The sequence below is a fragment of the Chlorocebus sabaeus genome, chromosome 11 (assembly GCF_047675955.1).
Source record: "Chlorocebus sabaeus isolate Y175 chromosome 11, mChlSab1.0.hap1, whole genome shotgun sequence".
NCBI lineage: Eukaryota > Metazoa > Chordata > Mammalia > Primates > Cercopithecidae > Chlorocebus > Chlorocebus sabaeus.
Window position 1 is genome coordinate 69,748,079 of NC_132914.1, and position 22,451 is coordinate 69,770,529.

Consider the following 22,451-nt stretch of genomic DNA (forward strand, 5'->3'; position numbering starts at 1 on the left):
TAGCTACATTAAGAGCTAAATTATTATCCTCCCAAATAATTTTTAATTATATATGGAGCACTGTGTAGTTCTTTCTGGAAGATATGTCATTTTTCTTCAATCATAGGATAAACAAAAACAAATACCCTGATCGTATTGAGTAAGCAACTGTCATTCCATTTAGTTGAGCAGTGAGATGGCACTGCCACCCAGCAGCCTCTTTGGAGCCCCTATCTAGTCAGTTATCAACCTTGCTGTATTTTCTTGTGATTATTAGTGTGTATATAGGGTAAGTGCAGTGATGGCAATGATTTATTGCATCGCTGCAAGATGCAGTTGAGTTTTGTGTACGTGTCAAAATTTGCTTTTGCTGAAATCAATTTGTTATTCCCCTTTTCCCACCACATAGACACTTAGGAAGTCTTTCACTAACTCAGCCGTGGACTCTTTGTTCTCAAATGATTGATATTTTTTGTCTTGGCATGTTTAGAAATTCATATGTAAATTAGCCAACTTTGTAGTGAAGCTAAGATAAAATTAATTTCATTTTGATTTTATGCATTTTCTCACAATGAAGGGACAGCATTAGAGAGATTTCGCAGTGCTTATTTGAATCTTAATTTTAGTGGGAAAAAGTCACTGAAAATAGATGTCCATGCCAACAGAAAGTGATACCTGTCCTGGTTACCAGTATTTATGGATAGCTTTAAACTTATAACACCAGAAATCTCACTGTGATACAGTGTGATTTCAAGAAATTATAAACCCCACAGCTTTTTAAAAGCTGAAAAAACGAAGAAAAGAGTGATGTGAAAAACGCTGTCAGTGAAAAAAGGTAAACTGTTAAATGCTAATAAATGAATACTGACTTAATGATGAAGTGATGCGGGCCAGAGGACTGTTTACATAAATGTCAGCTTTTTTTTTTTGAGGCCGAGTTTCACTCTGTCACCCAGGTTGGAGTGCAATGGTGCAATCTTGGCTCACTGCAATCTTTGCTTCCCAGGTTCAAGTGATTCTCCTGCCTCAGCTTCCCAAGTAGCTGGACTACCGGTGCCTACCACCATGCCCAGCTAAATTTTTATATTTTTAGTAGAGATGGGGTTTCACCATCTTTTTTTTTTTTTGTCTCGATCTCCTGACCTCATGATCCCCCCGTCTCGGCCTCACCATCTTGGCCAGGCTGGTCTTGAACTTCTTGACTTCAGGTGATCCACCCACCTCGACCTCCCAAAGTGCTGGGATTACAGACATGAGCCACCATGCCTGGCCCCTAAATGTCAGTTTTTTGCACTGAACCTGTAAGATGTTTGTATCTGCCTTGTTGACCAGATCTCTGAGGTGTGTTTCTCACCCCAGGCTTAAGGGGATCCTTTGCAGAGATGTCTGGGGCTCCTAGTCTGTACTAAAGAGGATGGTTTTGACTGAATATCTTGTAATTAGTTGAGACAAAAGCAGTTTGCTTTTTGAATGCTCCTATAAATGACAAGTTAGATATATAGTTCTGTTGAAGTGAAAGCGCACTGATAATGTATAATTGTTCGAAGAACTGGATTTCATTTGTTTCATATTCTAAGTTACTTTCTTGTTATAGCTTAGTATTTGTAGGGCACTTACTATGGAGTCATGAACCAGAAGCTAGGAGAAACACTTGAAATAATTTCCATTGTCATTAACCAATTAATTTCTATGTTACCTTCTGCCCACCAATTTGTAGTCACAATTCTGAAGATAGGATTTCAAGTTACAGGAGAAACATGCATTTTTTATTTAAAAAGTTATTAAAAGGTTAAACATTTACTTTGTGGTCCTCAACATACTGAGAGCTGATTTGATGTGTATTTCAATGAGAGATTCTGTTGAAGAATAGATACTTTACTGTTACTATTGAAACTGTCAGCCAAGGTTGTTAATGTGGCTGCTAAAGCCACACATGATCTGGTATTTGTCTGCCTTTCTGGACTCTTTCACACTTTCCTCCTCCTGGTCCACTATGTTCCAGCCGCACAGGTCTTTCTTCTGTTTCTTAAATAGCTCATTCCCACGTAGAATCTTCACATTAAGGGTTAATTACATGTCCCTGAAATTCTCCTTCCCAAGCCTTTCTCATGACTGGCTCTCCCTTATCATTGAAGTCTGAGCTCAAATGTCACTTGCTTAGAGAGAATGTTTTTGCTTTTACAATGTAAAGCAGTTCCTCCCTCATTCTTGTAGCACTTTGTTAGGATCTGAAATTGCATTGTTCATTTGCTTATTTATTTTTTTATCGTCTACCTCCCCTCATCCCCCGTGCCTCTACAATAAAATGTCAACTGCATGAGGAGGAACATTATATAACTTTTCTTCACTGAATCCTGTCTTTAGGCTAGCTCCTGGCATATAATGTATTTTTTGCTTTTTAATGAGAAAAGAATTTCTTTAACGTTTTCCTAAACTAAGCAAGTTTCGAAATAATACATCATTATCTAATCAAAATACCTTTTAAAATTACATTATTTTTTCATAAAGGCATCTTAGAGAATTTGTTTTGGTTTAAATCCTTATTAAAGTAGAATCATGGAGAGTCAAGTGTGAAGGACCTCAAAAACCCTTAGTTTTATCAATCAGCAAGTATCTTCTCTGAATTGCCTCTGCCACTAGAGGGTGATGCTTACATACCTCCTATGATGAACTGCTCACTACCTTTCAAGGCAGTATTTTCCCATCTTTGGCCATCTCAGTCTGTTAAAGGGTTTTCTGCGTTTTCAGTAGACATTTACCCATGCTAATTTTCATTCATTAGTCCTGGTTTGTCACTTGTAGGGTCACAAGAAACAAGTCGTTTCTCTTCTATATAATAGGTCTTCAAATATTTGAAGACAGCTCTCATCAGTTTTTCTCTCCTGAGCCCTTTCTTCTCCAAGTCAAATATTCTTTTGTATTCATTGATTATTCTTTTTTGTTCCTCTCTGAAAGCATGTATAAAAAAACTAGTGTCACCCAAGTACTCAAATAAATCAATACAGTTTTGCCACAACACATTTTAAGATCACAAAATCAATTGGGGAATTAATTCCAGTTATAATAATCATAGTTTAATACATGTAAGTTTAGATAAAATAGTTTGGGGATAGATTTTATTTATTTGATGACCATTAATTTTGTTACTGCAGTGGTTTGGTGACCTCGTGACGCCTGTGTGGTGGGAAGACGTGTGGCTAAAGGAAGGGTTTGCTCACTACTTTGAATTTGTTGGTACAGACTACCTCTATCCTGGCTGGAACATGGTAAGTGCCCTTGAATTATTTGAAACTTTTAGTAAAAGGCTGATCTAGTGTTACATTAGGCTTATATCATCGTTAGAGATGGCAGAAGGTACCAACTGATGCATGAAAATGTATCGATAAAATGTAACCAAAAATTTAAATGTTAGTATTCTTAAAGAGTCATCTTTTACTTATTAGGAACTATATAATCTGATTTGCTATTCATTAGCTTCAAAATGCCACAATTTACCTAAATAGAAATATTTTCAATTGTAGTATTTTATAGTAAAGACAAATTGTCCTTTAAAATAAAGAAGTCAAGAGTAGTTAATAATATTTTAAATATACAGAATATATCAAACATAGAAAAATGAGGACTTGACATCTCATTGATGAGATAAAATACAAAAACCATCTAAAAGATATGATGTATTATTGTTGTATTGTTGTAGATATGTGTATTTTAGGATTAAATGACTTAATAAGAGGTCATTAATTTTATTTATGAAGAGTTATTCATATTATACCTATACTTTAGGAATGTCAGAACTTGAAGAAAGGTTTTTGTGCCTTAAGCTGTGCTGTTATAGGGCATCCTAGAAGAAAAAGTAGAAGGAGGGTGTAGTTTTGCTATATGTCCTTTTATATCAGTTTTTCATTTTATATAAGCTTTCATTGATCAGTAAGCGACAGTGTAATTATTAAGTAGAACCCAGGATACATATATGTTGTTCTGAAATTAAAATTTTGAATTTATTTAAAGTGGTACTATTAAATTAAGTAAAAATTGCAATGTACCAATACTTATCAACTTCCAAAAGCTCAAATTTTATTTTTGACATAGCATAGGTGATTTTATATATATATATATATATACACACACACATATACACATAAATATATATACACATATATATGTTCTTTTAAACCACTTTATTGACACAAGATTGACATACAAAATGCTGTACATATTTAATGTATGCAACTTGATGAGTTTGGAGATGTGTACATTCATAAAACAAATGGTCATCTTTTGTTTTATGCCATAAACGTATTCATCACCTTTAAAATTTTCTTCCTGTCTTCTTTACTTACTGTTATTTGGTGGTAAGAACATAACATGAAATCTGCCCTTCAGCAAGTTTTCAGGTGTATGATGCAGAATTATTGAATATACACATTATGCTATACGGTAGATCTCTAGGACTTACTCATCTTGCATGACTGAAGCTTTGTACCCTTTGTCTAATACATCCTTGTTTCCTCCTCCCCCACGCCTCTGGCAACCATCGTTTTCTTCTCTGCTTCCGTGAATTTGACTATTTTAAGTTCCTTATACAAGTGGAATTATGTAGTATTTGTCTATTTTAGCTCACTTGGCCTGATGTCCCAAGTTCACTCATGTTGTTACGAATGGCAGAATTTCTTCTTTTTTAAAGGCAGAATAGTATTCTCTTGCATGTGTACACCACATTTTCTTTATCCATTCATCTGTCAGTGGATAGATTGCTTCCAAAAATATTTTATACTGCTCCCTTTTGATGTTCTAAAGTATTAATAGGCAGTTATCTACTTGTTTGTTAATGTTCCAAGTATAATTTGAAGAACACGTAAACCAACGTAAAATATGAAAGCATCTGTAAGTCATCATATAACTTCTCCAACATAAATGTAACTGACTCCTGCTGAGAAAAAAAAATGAAATTACTTTAACAAAAATGTGAAGATAGTAATATCATATCAACGTGTTTCAATTATTTTCATGCAATTTTACCAATATTTTATGAAGGCAAAATAATTCAGTTGCACAAATGTATAAGATAAGTTTATTTGATTTATGTGCCTAGGTATTTATAGATGTATAACATAATTTTAATATCTTAATTGAAGTGTTTTATTTTGGCATTCAAATTAACAATGCTTTAAATGACTTTGAAGAAAAATCAGCAATACAATGTCATATTATTGAAAGTATTCTTTTAAAAATATGTAATTTTAAAATGTGAATATTTACAGTTACTGAAACATTTCCAAAAGTATCTTTTGGTTTTTGATGACTTTCAACCAACTTTGTTTAAATTTCTCATTTAATTTTTATTATGCTGTGGATTATTACTGATTTATAATTTTATTATGTTTCAATATGAAAAGATGTCCTTATTACAAGTGACATGTTATGCATAGGTATTGCTTTTTTTAGCTCATTCAGATACTTGTGATAAAATTCTTTCTATTCACCATTATGAAAAATACATCTTAGATTTAAAAGTAGTCAACAGAATTATAGATGGAGTGAAAACTGACAGCTTTTGATTGTTTTAGCATGGTAATATATCTTCAGTTTCAGTGTCCTCATTCCAAATTTTGTCTTTGAATGACTTTTCATATTTCTTCATCATTTTATCAGTTACACTTTAAATATAGGAATTCTGGAAAATATTTTTTAGAGGTATTGAAAATGAACACAGAGTGTAAATAAGACAACTGAGATTTTGTTCTTAATTGAACACAGACCGTGCATTAGAAGTATAAAAACCTAGAGGTTAGTCAGATATAAGATTTGATTACTTCTAAATCCATATTTAATAATTAAGAAATGAAAACTAATGACAGAACAATTACAGTGTCACAGAAAACTCATCCTATTAAAGTAAAAAATGAAACAATAAACTCCATCACATTTAATTACACAGTTAATAATGAGAAGAAACAAGTCTTATTATGATGGTCTTTTTTTTTTTTGAGACAGAGTCTTACTTTGTGGCCCAGGCTGAAATGCAGTGGCACCATCTTGGCTCAATGCAATCTCTGCCTCCCAGATTCAAGTGATTCTCGTACATCAACCTCCCAAGTAGCTGGGGTTACAGGTGTGAGCCAACATGCTGGGCTAATTTTTGTATTTTTTGCAAAGACGGGGTTTCACCATATTTTCCAGGCTGCTCTCAAACTCCTGACCTTAGGTGATCCACCTACCACAGCCTGTCAAAGTGCTGGGATTACAGGTCATGATGTGTTTTTGTGTTTAGGTTATATAGATTTAAAAAACTTTCTGCTATTTGATTGCTTTCGCTTTTTAGTTTGTGAGATACCTCAATATAAATCCAGAAAACCTACAAGTAGAAACTCTATAGAGTTTCTGTCCCTCCACATGTAATTAATACCTTCTTTGCAAACAAAATTTTAAGAATAAGATAACCATAAATAAGAGAGGATATTAAGTGCCTTGAAGGCTGTGCCAGCACTAATTTTCATAATGGCATCAGCAAAAGAGTGAAAGAAATACTCAGAAGAGTAAGAGTGACAGCTGCATCAGCAGTAACTCATACTATTGTGATATGCATAAAAGCTTTCCTGTAAGTGCATGGCTTAAGGTTCACTAGACCTAAGTCTGTAATAGAAAAACCAGAAGTCAGGCTCATGTCAGGAGTAAAGAAATTCAGGAAGTTGACCTATTTTGCCATTAATCTCAAAAACAGTGCTTTTTTAGGCATCAAGGCTCAAACACTGAAAAACAATTTTATCTGCTAGAGAGATACTATGACAATCTACCTTCCATGGACTAGCAATAAAGAAGCCCAGAATTACATAGTATTGTTAAGGAAGCTCTTATTCTGACTTAGGCCAATATACTTCGCTTAACTGTTAGTAAAATCTTAGGTTGTATGTATGTGTGTTTTCAGAGCCAGTTTCTGATATAGAATTAAGGAATACTACATATAATAAAATTATTACAATAAGCATTTTGTGATAATTTTGTCCTCTAGCAAACTAATCAAGTTTACCATTTGTAGATATGGGGTTTTACAGGGAGTATGACACAAGTCAGGGGGATAGATTGGAAATAAGAAGCTCGGATTCCAAGAAAGGCATTTCCCCTAACTCGTTCTTATCATTTGAAAAATGGGAGAATTATAGTGACTTAGTATGTCCACATAATTTTTTTGAAGACAAAATAACTTAGGAGGTCTTTGAAATGTATGAACTGCTATACAAATGTGAGAAGGCATCATGGGCCTGGGAAAGTAAATTCTCTATTAGAAAAGTACATCGATTTTACATATAGATACTCTAACATTTCCAATCCTAGTAATCCATTTTGGCTTCTTAGGCTTATACCAATTATTTATACATACAAAATAAACTTGGTATCTAAATTCAGTCTCACCAAATAAATTCTTATCTATACTGGCAATGTGGACTATTCCATAGGAACGTAAGCCTTAGATAATGTTTCATTCATCAAAGAGAAGTGTCAAGATCATTAGAAACAACCTCCTCAGCTTAGGGCTGAAGACACATTTCAAAGAGGATTCATGGCATGAATAGTCTTTTTGCCTGATGTTATTTTATCAAAGTTGGCTGTTAGTGACAACATTATTGGATGGATTAAGTTACAGTATGCCATTGACAGCAATCATATTAAATCTTATTGTGTTTCCCCAAAACAGATAAAAAGAACTGACACAGCACAGTAACTGTTCTTCTACAACTCTTGATTATTTTAATTTGAAAAAAGTTTATGTTAAAATAATTTTACTACAGCAAAAAGTTGCTTATTAAAATACTGCAATGGAGAACTCCTTATTTTAAAGACCTGGTGCTGATGCAGGTCAAGTCATATCCCCTGTGTATATTTTATAGGTTTCATTATAATTCGTGTGGTCTATATTCTAGGTGACTCCTTCAGGTTCTGGAATGTAGCATTACAAGAAAGTGCTTCTATAATGAGAATCATTAAACATGAGTGTATGTTCTTTCATTAAAGAACTTGGGAAGATAAAGAGCTTCACCCACTAAAAACATAAGTTATACTTTGATTAAGTCAGCGGACTGGAATTTTTCTCCTAATTTTTGTAAGGACACACACCTGATCATAAAGATTATTATTAATGCAACTAAAGTTCAGTCTGCAAAATAACTCCTCTAAAGTAATAAACTAGAAGATGATCCAATTGTTTTAATTTATTGATATTTTATTCTGAAATGACTGATACCCAGTGAATGTGAGAAATTTAAAGGCTTCTTAGGGCTGGACCGAAGGGCTTTTGGTCTTTTTGATTCTGTTCAGTTGCTTAAAAGTGACATTTACATTGAGAGACCATAAGGAAAGTAGAAAGCGTGCCTGTTTGGGTCTCATGGAATCCCAGTCTTTGAAATGGACCTCTTCTCTGACTGCATTTTCCTTTCTCTGTTCCCTCCTGCCTTTTACAGCTATTTTATTTTTCCTCAACAGAAGTTGAGAAAATCATTGATGAACTGAAATATAGCTGATTTGCTCTACAAGCAAACTTTTTTCCTTACTGAAAATATAAACTTCTTTTTAAAGAATAGAAACATCTTTTAAAAAAACCAGCTCCTGGATTCATTGATTTTTTGGAGGGTTTTTATATCTCTATCTCCTTCAGTTTTGCTCTGATCTTAGTTATTTCTTGACTTCTGCTAGCTTTTGAATGTGTTTGCTCTTGCTTCTCTAATTCTTTCAATTGTAATGTTAGGGTGTCAATTTTAGATCTTTCCTGCTTTCTCTTGTGGGCATTTAGTGCTATAAATTTCCCTCTACACACTGCTTTAAATGTGTCCCAGAGATTCTGGTATGTTGTATCTTTGTTCTCATTGGTTTCAAAGAACGTTTTTATTTCTGCCTTCATTTTGTTATGTACCCAGTAGTCATTCAGGAGCAGGTTGTTCGATTTCCATGTAGTTGTGCAGTTTTGATTGAATTTCTTAGTTCTGAGTTCTAGTTTGATTGCACTGTGGTCTGAGAGACAGTTTGTTATAATTTCTGTTCTTTTACATTTGTTGATTGAAGAGTGTTTTACGTCTAGCTATGTGGTCAATTTTGGAATAAGTGCGATGTGGTGCTGAGAAGAATGTATATTCTGTTGATTTTAGATAGAGAGTTCTGTAGAAGTCTATTAGGTCTGCTTGGTGCAGAGTTGAGTTCAATTCCTGGATATCCTTGTTAACTTTCTGTCTCGTTGATCTGTCTAATGTTGACAGTGGGGTGTTGAAGTCTCCCATTATTATTGTATGGGAGTCTAACTCTCTTTGTAAGTCTCTGCAGACTTGCTTTATGAATCTGGGTGCTCCTGTATTGGGTGCATATATATTTAGTATAGTTAGCTCTTCCTGAAGAATTGATCCCTTACCATTATGTAATGGCCTTCTTTGTCTCTTTTGATCTTTGATGGTTTAAAGTCTGTTTTATCAGAGACTAGGATTGCAACCCCTGCTTTTTTGTTTTGTTTTGTTTTCCATTTGCTTGGTAGATCTTCCTCCATCCCTTTATTTTGAGCCTCTGTATGTCTCTGCATGTGAGATGGGTCTCCTGAATACAGCAAACTGATGGGTCTTGACTCTATCCAGTCTGCCAGTCTGTGTCTTTTAATTGGACCATTTAGTCCATTTGAAAAGATCAACAAAATTGATAGACCGCTAGCAAGACTAATAAAGAAGAAAAGAGAGAAGAATCAAATAGATGCAGTAAAAAATGATAAAGGGCATATCACCACCGACCCTACAAAAATACACACTACCATGAGAGAATACTATAAATACCTCTACACAAATAAGCTAGAAAACCTAGAAGAAATGGGTAACTTTCTGGACACTTACACTCTCCCAAGACTAAACCAGGAAGAAGCTGAATGCCTGAATAGACCAATAGAAGGCTCTGAAATTGAGGCAATAATTAATAGCCTACCAACCAAAAACAGTCCAGGACCAGATGGATTCGCAGCCGAATTCTACCAGAGGTACAAGGAGGAGTTGGTACCATTCCTTCTGAAACTATTCCGATCAATAGTAAAAGAGGGAATCCTCCCTAACTCATTTTATGGGGCCAACATCATCCTGATACCAAAGCCTGACAGAGATACAACAAAAAAAGAGAATTTTAGACCAATATTCCTGATGAACATCAATGCAAAAATCCTCAATAAAATACTGGCAAACCGAATTCAGCAGCACATCCAGAATTCAAAAGCTTATCCACCATGATCAAGTGGGCTTCATCCCTGGGATGCAAGGCTGGTTCAACATATGCAAATCAATTAACGTAATCCAGCATATAAACAGAACCAAAGACAAAAACCACATGGTTATCTCAGTAGATGCAGAAAAGGCCTTTGACAAAATTCAACAGCCCTTCATGCTAAAAATCTCAATAAATTCAGTATTGATGGAACGTATCTCAAAATAGTAAGAGCTATTTTTGACAAACCCACAGCCAATATCATACTGAATGGGCGAAAACTGGAAGCATTCCCTTTGAAAACTGGCACAAGACAGGGATGCCCTCTCTCACCATTCCTATTCAACACAGTGTTGGAAGTTCTGGCTAGGGCAATCAGGCAAGAGAAAGAAATAAAGGGTATTCAGTTAGGAAAAGAAGAAGTCAAATTGTCTCTGTTTGCAGATGACATGATTGTATATTTAGAAAACCCCATTACTCAGCCCAAAATCTCCTTAAGCTGATAAGAAAATTCAGCAAAGTCTCAGAATACAAAATCAATGTGCAAAAATCACAAGCATTCGTATACACCAGTAACAGACAAACAGAGAGCCAAATCAGGAATGAACTCCCATTCACAATAGCTTCAAAGAGAATAAAATACCTAGGAATCCAACTTACAAGGGATGTAAAAGGACCTCTTCAAGGAGAACTACAAACCACTGCTCAGTGAAGTAAAAGAGGACACAAACAAATGGAGGAACATACCATGCTCATGGATAGGAAGAATCAATATCGTGAAAATGGCCATACTTCCCAAGGTAATTTATAGATTCAATGCCATCCCCATTAAGCTACCAATGACTTTCTTCATAGAATTGGAAAAGGCTGCTTTAAAGTTCATATGGAACCAAAAAAGACCCAGCATTGCCAAGACAATCCTAAGCCAAAAGAACAAAGCTGGAGGCATCACACTACCTGACTTCAAACTGTACTACAAGGCTACAGTAACCAAAACAGCATGGTACTGGTACCAACACAGAGATATAGACCAATGGAACAGAACAGAGTCCTCAGAAATAATACCACACATCTACAGCCATCTGATCTTTGACAAACCTGAGAAAAACAAGAAATGGGGAAAGGATTCCCTATTTAATAAATGGTGCTGGGAAAATTGGCTAGCCATAAGTAGAAAGCTGAACCTGGGTCCTTTCCTTACTCCATACATGAAAATTCATTCAAGATGGATTAGGGACTTAAATGTTGGACCAAAAACCATAAAAACCCTAGTAGAAAACCTAGGTAATACCATTCAGGACATAGGCCTGGGCAAGGACTTCATGTCTAAAACACCAAAAGCAATGACAACAAAAGCCAAAATTGACAAATGGGATCTAATTAAACTAAAGAGCTTCTGCACAGCAAAAGAAACTACCATCAGAGTGAACAGGCAACCTACAGAATGGGAGAAAATTTTTGCAATCTACTCATCTGACAAAAGGCTAATATCCAGAACCTATAAAGAACCCAATCAAATTTACAAGAAAAAAACAAACAACCCCGTCAAAAAGTGAGCAAAGGATATGAAGAGACATTTCTCAAAAGAAGACATTCATACAGCCAACAGACACATGAAAAAATGCTCATCATCACTGGCCATCAGAGAAACGCAAATCAAAACCACAATGAGATGCCATCTCACACCAGTTAGAATGGCAATCATGAAAAAATCAGAAACAACAGGTGCTGGAGAGGATGTGGAGAAATAGGAACACTTTTACACTGTTGGTGGGAGTGTAAACTAGTTCAACCATTGTGGAAAACAGTGTGGCGATTCCTCAAGGATCTAGAACTAGAAATACCATATGACCCAGCCATCCCATTACTGGGGATATACCCAAAGGATTATAAGTCATGGTACTATAAAGACACATGCACACGTATGTTTATTGCAGCACTATTCACAATAGCAAAGACTTGGAATCAACCCAAACGTCCATCAGTGACAGACTGGATTAAGAAAAAGGATGAGTTCATATCCTTTATAGGGACATGGATGCAGCTGGAAACCATCTTTCTCAGCAAACTATCGCAAGAGCAGAAAACCAAATACCGCATGTTCTCACTCATAGGTGGGAAGTGAACAATGAGATCACTTGGACGCAGGAAGGGGAATATCACACACCAGGTCCTATTGTTGGGAGGGGGGGAGGGATAACGTTAGGAGATATACCTAATGTAAATGACAAGTTATTGGGTGGAGCACACCAACATGGCACATGTATACATATGCAATAAACTTGCACATTGTGCACATGTACCCTAGAACTTAAAGTATATTAAAAAAAAATTACAACCTAAAAAATAAAAAATGGGGGAAAAAAAAGAATAGAAACATGTTTTTCCAATTTAAGAGGAACTAGGAACCTGCAGCTCACTGTTACAGGAGAAAGGTAAACCTTTCTCCTAGCATTTGCAGTTAGAGCAGATTTTGGCATTGGTGGATAATGGGCCTATAGCAAAGACAAAGAAACTACAAAGAGGATATAAGAGCAGCAATGAGAGCAGCTGCTAGTGCCATTAAAGCAAAATATCTCCTGTGCTGTAGCCGTACTCTGAGTACATGCTTGAGGAATCCTAATGTGCATATGCCCCATGTATTGAGGATTAGACTAGAACTCCAAGGGTGTATGTATTCAGATAATTCAAAAAGAATGTCAGAGTTAAGCAGGCCTGACACTGGAATCTAACCAGCGGAGACTGAAGAGTTATTAACAATTTTTAGCAAAAAAAAAAAAAAAAAAAAAAAAAAACCAGTTAAAATAAGAGCTGTACCTGTTACACTAACGGGTTAAACTAGCTTTCACTGAGGCTAATGCAATAACAACTTATATTTACATTTTTTTTCGCATTTTTGGGACTAATTCTGTACATTTTAGAACATGTCTTATTGTAGCATTGGTACCCATGTTAAGAACATCTGTTAGAAAGATGAATGAGTAAGGCTGGACAATCTTTGTTAATTGTTGAAGTATATTAACTGATGTAGAAATTGTGTAGCACAAATACATTTTTGAGTATAATACTACAACTGAAGAATACATAATATATACATGTTTCATTTTGTTTGCACTTGTAGTCTTTATAAAAATCAAGACTTTGGATTCACAGTTGCTTGGGAAATAGAAACTTTTGAAGAGCCTCAATGTTACAAAGATGTGTTAAGTTTCAGGAAATGAAAATCTGTTTCTTTCATTGCTTCAAATAAAAGACCAGCTTTTACTAAGTAAGATATCTTTAGAAAAGGAAGATAAAACAAACATAATTCATAAGTATTCATGTATATTCACTGTATATTCACATATATTTCTATCTACTCAGGTAAGTATCTGGAAGGTTTGTTAGTCACATTACCTCACATTCTTTCTTACATGAATTTTTAAAATGTAAAATAAAGCTGAAAATTTAAAAAATTATACATGTTTTTAAAGGATGATTTTTTTAAAGCAGAGTCATTTTGCTCAGAAAGATTGTTTCAGGTTTTGTATACTTTAAACCTAGAGATTTAAGATGAATGAGCATTCCCTATGGAATAAAGTATTTCTTCTGAGCACTGTGTTAGGATTTGCATAGAGTCAAGGTCCTTTTACATTTTTGTAGGAGTTTCAAAACCAACCAGTAACTTTACAGCATTAGACACTTTCTAAGAAGAAAACACTTACTAAACCTGGAATCTAACAATAATGCAAGGCCATCCTTTCTCATATCTAGAAATACCACAAGGAAAATGAACCTATTCATTCTCGTTTCAAGTAAGAGCAATTCATAAGCAGAATATTCCAGCTTGCTACAAAACTGTCAGACACCACTTGATAAACCAAAAAATTGATAATCCAAAAATTATACCAAAATGACAAAATGTCTTCTTAGACATTATTCTCAAATATATAATAGTGGCCGTAGCATATGAGACAACTCTTTTATCTGTCCTTTTCACCACTCCTGGTAAAAACGTTATTATCTTTTAATATATGAATGTTCAACATCTGATGTTATTCAGCATGTCCCCAGGTAAAATAAATTTGCCTTGCAAATCCTCTAACATAAACATAGCCAAAACTAAAAGCTAGGGACTCAGAGGGCAACCAAAGAAAAATTCATTAATTTTCTAATTATTAATCATCCTTAACCAGACAGTTATATGTTTTAAAAGACATTAGAACACAACTCATTTCTAAGCAAGGAGTGATTGTCTCAGTCCATAACACTTTATGGGACTTTTCTTTTTTCTTTTTATCAAGGTTACTTTAATACTGTTCAAGATATTACTAGACAAGGATGCCAGAAATAAAAGTAGTGAGTTCAAGTGATACAGTAAAAAGAAAAATCAGAAAAATAGAAAAGAGCCTTCTGTGAAGAGAAAATTAGGAAAAAAAGGGTAATTTGAGGTTTATGAAGATTTTGCTTCAGTTACTCCTTTAACCGTTTTAATTATAAAGACTCATATAGCATTTACTTTGTACCTCTAAACACTTGATATGTATTAATTCACTGTGAAATAGAGTAAGACCTGCCAGTATCTGGAGAATGCATAATTTCTCTATTGTCCCTTTTTTTTTTTTTTTTTTTTTTTGAGTCTGAAGAGTGTTATATTGGCTAGATCACTGTTCAGTTCTGCTATTCAGGCAGCTCTTCTCAACCATGAATTCAAAAAAGATTTTTGGTAGAACATATTTTGACATTGAGCTGAATAACTTCTGTGGATATACCATTCACAAACTTGAGTGAGCTCCCTTTGAAAATTATGTTTTTAGCTTTGTACCTTTTCCTAGGATTGATGAAACAAAATTCTACTGATTACAGTCTTATTTTTGTCAGTTTGTGTCATATGCATCATTAAAGATGAAGATACATGGGAATGCTTTTCTCTCCTTAGCACCCACTTCAAAAACACCTGTGTCCAATTAATTCCCTTAATCATTTTAGTTTTTCTTCTCCAGATTTTATTTATAGTTCAGTGAGGCCCTTTTTAAGTGCTGTTAATGGTATACTAGGTCAATAATTGTATATAAGTTAGTTTGATGTATTGCTGCTATATTTTTTCTCATTCCATTCATTCATATATTTCATTCATTCTATTTATTTCCATCAGAGAATTGTCAAGTACCTAAAATAAGCCACTCATGCTAATTTCTATGGAATCAATCTCATGATAATATTAATATGGAATTGGTATCTATCAGTTTCTTGTGTACTTTGTATTTATCTTTTGCTTGGTGGCTTCAGTTAGTAGATGTATATAAATTTAGGATTTTTTTTTTTTTAAGGCTTTAGCTGACTGATCACACCTCTGTCAGAAGTAGCTTTTTTACAGAGCAGCTCAAAAATACAGAGCCATCACCTCAGTCAGGTTGTTCACATTCATAGATATATTTGAAAAGTAAAATTGGGCATGGTAAGTTTCAGAGGATTAGCAAAATCATAGAACAATCAGAACATTTAGCTACCTATTATTTTTATATTACAGGACTCAAGCATATTTTGTAATGTTTGCTCAGATTAACCAACTTACAATGGCCATTTCATTAGATTTTTGAGTATCTTTCTGCTCATGTAAGTTATGCTTTTGAGTCTTGCTTCTTTCCCTAAACATCACAGCTTTGCTTGCAAGATAGGTTACTAAGAAAGCAGATTTCTGTTCTTTTGATTGTAGTGGCAGTGGTGGTAGTATGGTGGAATATTTTCATCTAAATATTGTTTATTTTATACGTTTCCTGATTAAAGACAAGTTTAGATCGATTGCCCCTTCAGAGGAAAATTTGGCATTAATTACATTCTGTTCCTAACTATTCGCATGACTGGTCCAATTTGAGGCACTTGAATCATGATACACTATTGATGATGACTAATTAAAAACTAAAAACTGTATAAACAAATTTGTTGCCCTAGTTTTAAAACAGGGAAGTTTTCTTGAAATTGTTGGCTTATTTAGAGAGGTGACAGGACAAATAATTTACCAGGCCTCAAAATAATTTGACTTCCTACAACAAGATAATATTTTCAATTTATTGCTAAGTATTTTGCTGTCATATTTCGGATCTTCACTGACCAAATATTTCCAAGGATTAATCTGCACTGACTTGTTCTTTTTCTCTTTCATTTAATAAACACTTACTGGATGCCCCCCTGCCTTTTTTTTTTTTTTTTTTTTTTTTTTTTTGCTGGTTTCTCATTAGGGATGGGAGACACTCAAATAAGTATGGAACATCAATGCCCTCTAAGTCTCACAGACCTATTTTACCAATTTAGTTAGATTATCTTCATTAGAGTTAGAGTAATACTACTTTACAGTTAGCTAGAATGAAGTTCAATTCCTTTTTCTGCCCATCCCATGAATTAAATTTTTGGCTGTCTGCTACTTAATAGCTGTGTGATCTTGTTTATTCATCTTCAAAATATGTATGAAATCCCCAGGTTGTTTATATCACAGACTGGTTTTAAGAATTAAAGAAATCTATATTCTTACTATCATTTTTAACCAATGTTTTTGTTATTAGGTAGTTAAGTGTAATAGTATTATCTGCAGGGTAATAATATTTTAACAAGTTTATGCTTTATAAATGGATTGCAAGTTCAAATTTTACGTTCTGAAGAGCAAAGCTTTTCTTTACTCATTATATAATCAGTTTATAAATATTGTAATAGCTTACTTTGAAATAAAGTTTTATATAATATGTTCTTAATTGATTAACTTTCTGAGCTCTTCGTATGCTATATGTTCTAGGGTTGTTTGCTATGGGTTATCAAAATTTTCAAATTCCAAAAAATATGTTTTTTATATTCGTTGGAAATATAAAGACTTCTTATTATCTGACAAATGTAAGGTTTTATCAGACTAGGTTATTTGATATATTGACAATTCATATCACATTGAAAGTAAAGTACAAAAATGGTTTATTTTATAAAATCTATTGATCAATTAATAAAGATTAATAATAATTTTATTACAGATTTAAGATCAGTTGAATGGATATTTATTTTATAAATTAAAATAACATAAATTCATCACCATGTTAATAACTTCTGGGAGTCGATTAGCTCATCCTTGGAATTCTTCCAAACCTGAATGGTGTGAGAAAGTTTCCATTAGAAATTTAAATGGAAATATAATCTGTTTAAGAAAATTAGTCAGTATACATTTAAAAATGCTCTGAATTACATTTTGTCAATCAAAAAAATGCCTTAATTCTTTTATGTGTCTGCAGAATATTGGAGATAACTCTCTGTGACTAATGTGCAAAATGAATGGATAAGTGTGAAAAAAGATTAGCCAATTTGATTTTATTGAAATGTCCTATCAGACTGTTAAAAAATTTAGCATGGAGGAAAATATTCTTACTGCCAAAGTAGGTATAAAATTCTTGAAAAGGTGAAGGAAGTATTATCTCCTAGAAACTTAAAATCTATGTACAGGATCCTGAAGTGACATTTTCTAGAAGAATGGGAATGAGTTCATATTAACTAGCAAAGAAGAGAAAGCAAGTATTCCCCACTAATGATATATGCTTTATCAGGGATGGTTTATAGTCATTTAAATAGGGACTGTTTATTTCACCATCATTTCTCAGTATTTATCTAAAAGTTTAGCATATATGAGATGTTCAGCAATACAAATATGGCCAAAAATTAACAGAAAGTTATGAAATGAATGTTAACAAATGTCAAGATCACTTATGAAAGATTATAGTAGTTTCTATGTTGCTATTAGGAATGCATTCATTGAACAAAAGAAGATATTGAAATTAGAATACCTATGAAACTATATTGGATAAATGTTTTGAGGAAACAGGAAAAGGTGGCAACAAATCCGGAAGGTTGGCTGTCAGCAAGATGGCCGATAAGAAGTTTTTAGTGTTCTTTTCTCCCCACAAGAAAAGTCCCCAAACAACAAAGAAATAACTACATTTTGATCAAAATAGCTAAAGGAGAGCTTCATAGAACAACAAAGAAACAGCAGAAATCTTGTAGAGCACCGAAACTCAGGATGGCTGTGTAGGGAAGGGAAGGAAATTCATTGCCTCCATCACCCCATTCCCAGGGGTGGAGTCAAATCAGAACCAGGAGGGACAACTTCCTGCAGAGAAAAGGTAAGCAAGAGGACCCAGGTAGCCTCAATCACTACCATGGATGCTGCGTCTTTTCTACTGGAAACTCCTTCAGTCTTCATAGGCTCAGAGCCCAGCTGAAGAAGCTCTCCAGAGTCCACACACTGAGCTACACCCAGAGAAGGAGTGTGGCTATTCCCCATCCCCATGGCTCAAGTTGCTACTGTGCTGTGCCACCTTGAATTAGAGCCACTATTAGAGTGTGTCCTGCTCTAGGGGTGAGTAGTCATTGTACCCTTCCATCCCTGAGACTTTGCTGCCCCTGCAATATGCCCACCTGGTAGCATGCCATTCCTGAGCTGATCTGCTGCCATTCTTTACCTCCAAGGGGCAAGCTACTGTGGAACTGCTCCAACCTCTGCATTCCAGTGGCTGGTGCACCCTCCTCCTAGAGCTGAGCTGAAGTAGCACCCCAACCCCTGGGGACCTCAGGCCTCCTGCACACCACAACAGTCACATCTCTGGCATCACAGCTAAGTGCCCTGCCCCTGGAGACATCAGGGGGCCTCTGCCACACCAGAGCAATTGACCCCTCCCCATTCTACAGGTGAGGCAGCATCTTGTCCCTGGGGATCTGAGTCTCAGGAATACCAGAGCAGTTTCACCCCCAATGTCACAGCTAACTATGAGTCCTGCCCCATACAAAGGGATGCAGAGGCTCTGTTGACCCATGTAGTCACATTTTATGGGGCTGAGATTTAATACCATGTGTCCTGGAGAATCAGAGCTTTGGCTGAGCTGTACTATCTTGACCTCCAGGCTGAGCAGGTGCCCTGATTGAGATTCTAAGATGTCCCACCTCTATGGGGAGTGGTCATTTCTGCACTACTTCCTACCCTTCAGCTCCCAAGCTGTATAGACATCTTGCTATTCCTGGGTACTTGCTGCTGCTGCACCTGGTGTCACAGAACCCGTTCAGCTTAGTTCCATCATCTCAGGGTCTACAGTCACCACTGTGTGGTACCTCATACCCCACTGTGTTTTGTTGGTTGCAGGTCCTGCATTGCAGCTGTATCCTGCTCCAGGAGGCTTTAGCCTCTGGAGAACCTATTCTTCCCCAGAGATATGTCAATACTGTGCCTTGACACTTAGGATCAAAACTACAGTCACACCCCAGTTCCCTGGGTCCAGGTTGCTGGGATATGCCTCAGAGCAACAGTTCTTACCTCTGTGGGAGAACTGCACCCACTCATACCTTGGAAAGTGAAGCTGCAACTCAAGTCCCAGGTGCTATAATGGTTAGTCTTATAAGACCCTGATCCCAGAAACCTGTCTTCATAGTTTATCTGAGCACCTGTGCTTTGAATCCAAGTACCGTGCCTGTGGGCCATGTCAGACCTGACACCAAGAGAGATCCCCTCAGATAAGACTCCTACTGTAGGGAAGATAAGAAGAGAAGGATCCCTAAAGTCTTTACCCTATTAACCTATACAGTCACCATCACTTCCACAAATTCCTGCAGCCAAGACCACTGAGGTACCAAAATTATTGCTAATGTAGATAACAACTGAAGAAGCTATACAAAGACTATGCCACTTCACCCACATGGAACCAGAGCACCTTCACCCTGCCCAGCTGGCACCCATAGGTCCATCTGTAGGTAAAAGTATTAGCCTCTAAAAGCCACTCTTAGCTTAGAAGAGGTGACTGTACCATTAAATATGCAGATGTAAATGCAGGACACAAGAAACATGAAAAAGCAAGGAATCCTGACTCTATCAAAGGACATAATTATCCAGCAACTAACCTGTAAAGAAATGGAAGTTTACAAACTGCCTAATAAGGAATTTAACATAATAATCTTAGGGAAACTCAACAACATACAAAAAGAATACAAATAATGAAGTCAGGAAAGCAATTCATTATCTGAGTGAGGAGTTCAACAAGAAGAGATAGATATCATTAAGAAAGAACCAAATCAAATTTATGGAGCTGTAGGGTTCAGCTGTAAATAAAAAATACACTGAAGAGCTTCAGCAGCAGACTAGAACAAAAAGAAGGAAGAATCTTGAAGATAGCTCTTTTGAAATGATTGTCAGAACTTTTTTTTTTTAATTAAAAACTGTGTAGTCAATGGGATTTATAGGACACCATTAAGTAAAGAAATATTCACATTATGCAATTTTCAGAAGGAAAAGAGAAAAAGAAAGAGAAGACTTATTTAATGAAATAATTGCTGAAAATTCCTAAGTCTTGGAAGTGATGTGGTCAAAAGTCCCCAAACAGAAACAACTCAAAGATTTCTTCTCCATGGCACTTTTTGACTATACTATCAATAGTGAAAGACAAAGAGAAAATTTTAAAAGCAGCAAGAGAAAAGCATAGTCACATATAAGGAGACCTCCATTAGACTATCAGTGTATTTCTCAGCAGATATCTTGCAGGACAGGAGAGAATGGGATGATATTTTCAAAGTACTGAAAGAAAAAAAAAACCCTTTTTAGACAAGAATACTATACCCAGCAATTTTGTCCTTCAGAAACTAAGGAGAAATAAAGTATTCCTCAGACAAGCAAAAGTGAAATGAATATATTACCACTGTACTTACAAGAAATACTTAAAGAAGTTCTTCAAATGAAAATTAAAGAATAGTAATTACTCTCATGAATATGTATGAAAGTATAAAACTACTGGTAGTGGTAAATGTATAGTCAGATCCAGAATACTTCAATATAGTGATGGTGGTATATAAATCCAATATATCTTTAGTATGAAGGTTAAAAGTCAAAAATAACTAAAGCTACAAAAAGTCCAGGAACACACAATATAAAAAGATATAAATTGTGACATCAAAAACATAAACTGTGGAAGGAGATGGTAAAAGTTCAGAGTTTTTGTAGCAACAGAGGTTAAGTTGTTATCAGCTTAAAACAGTTGATTATAACTATGAGATGTTTTATGTAAGCCTCATGACAACCACAAAAAGAATCAGCAGATATACAAGCAATAATTAGGAAGGTATCAAAGCTCAGAATTACAGAATATTATCAAATCACGAAAGTAGATAATAAGAAAGGAAGAAAGGAGCAAAGGAGTTATAAAACAACCAGAAAACAAAGAATAAAATGGCAATACTAATCTATCAATAATAACCTTGACTGTAAATGGCTTAAATTATTTAATCAAAAAACATAGAGTGGCTGAGCGTATAATAAAACAAGATCCAACTAGATGCAGCCTACAAGAGACTCGAGCTTTAAGGAGACACACGGGCTGAGAGTGAAGGGATGGAAGGATTGCATGTAAATTGTAACCAAAAGAAAGCAGGGGTGGCTATACTTGTATCTAATAAAATAGACTTCAAATCACAAACAATCAAAAGAGGCAAAGATGGTTATTATCTAATGAGAAAGAGGTTAAATAATCAAGAGAGTATAAATATCGTAAATGTGTATGCACCCAACACTAGAGTACCTAAATATGTAAAGCATATATTAATGGGCATGAAGGGAGAAATAAATAGCAGTACAATGATGGGGACTTCAATACCCCACTTTCAACAATGGAAACATCAATCAGACATAAAATCAATAAGGATATATTGTACTTGAGTTGCATTTTTGACCAAATGAACCTAGTAGACATATATAGAACATTTTATCCAATAGCAGCTGAATATACATTCTTCTGTAGAACCATGGAACATTGTTTGGAATATACCATATGTAAGACCACAAAACAAGTTTTAGAAAACTTAAGATGATTGAATTCATAGGTAGCATGATTTCAGACCACAGCTGTATGAAACTAGAAATCAATAACAAAGAGAATCGTGAAAAATCCACAAATATGTGGAAATTAAACAACACACTCCTGAACAATGAATGGGTCAAAGAAGAAATCGAAGGAAATAAAAAAAAAATACTGAGACAAATGAGAATGAAAACACAACATACGAAAACCTATGAGAGGCAGAAAAAGCCGTTCTAAGGGAGGATTTTATAGCAATAAATGCCTACATTGAAAAAGAATCAAGCTCCAGAATAAATCATCTAACATTATACTTCAAGGAATTAGAAAAAGAAGACCATACTAAATCTTAAATTAGCAGGGGAAAAGAAATAATAGAAATCAGAGCAGAAATAAATCAAATACAGAATGGAAAAA

At 35.0% G+C, this 22,451-nt stretch overlaps 1 protein-coding gene across 1 annotated transcript in view; it reads left to right on the forward strand.

The window, feature by feature from the left end:
* Positions 1-22,451, forward strand: part of TRHDE (thyrotropin releasing hormone degrading enzyme) — a 417,786-nt gene that overhangs the window by 210,226 nt on the left and 185,109 nt on the right. The window contains exon 5 of the mRNA XM_008004042.3: positions 3,132-3,245. Coding sequence (XP_008002233.2) covers positions 3,132-3,245 — 114 coding nt within the window. The remainder of the gene's footprint in view (positions 1-3,131; positions 3,246-22,451) is intronic.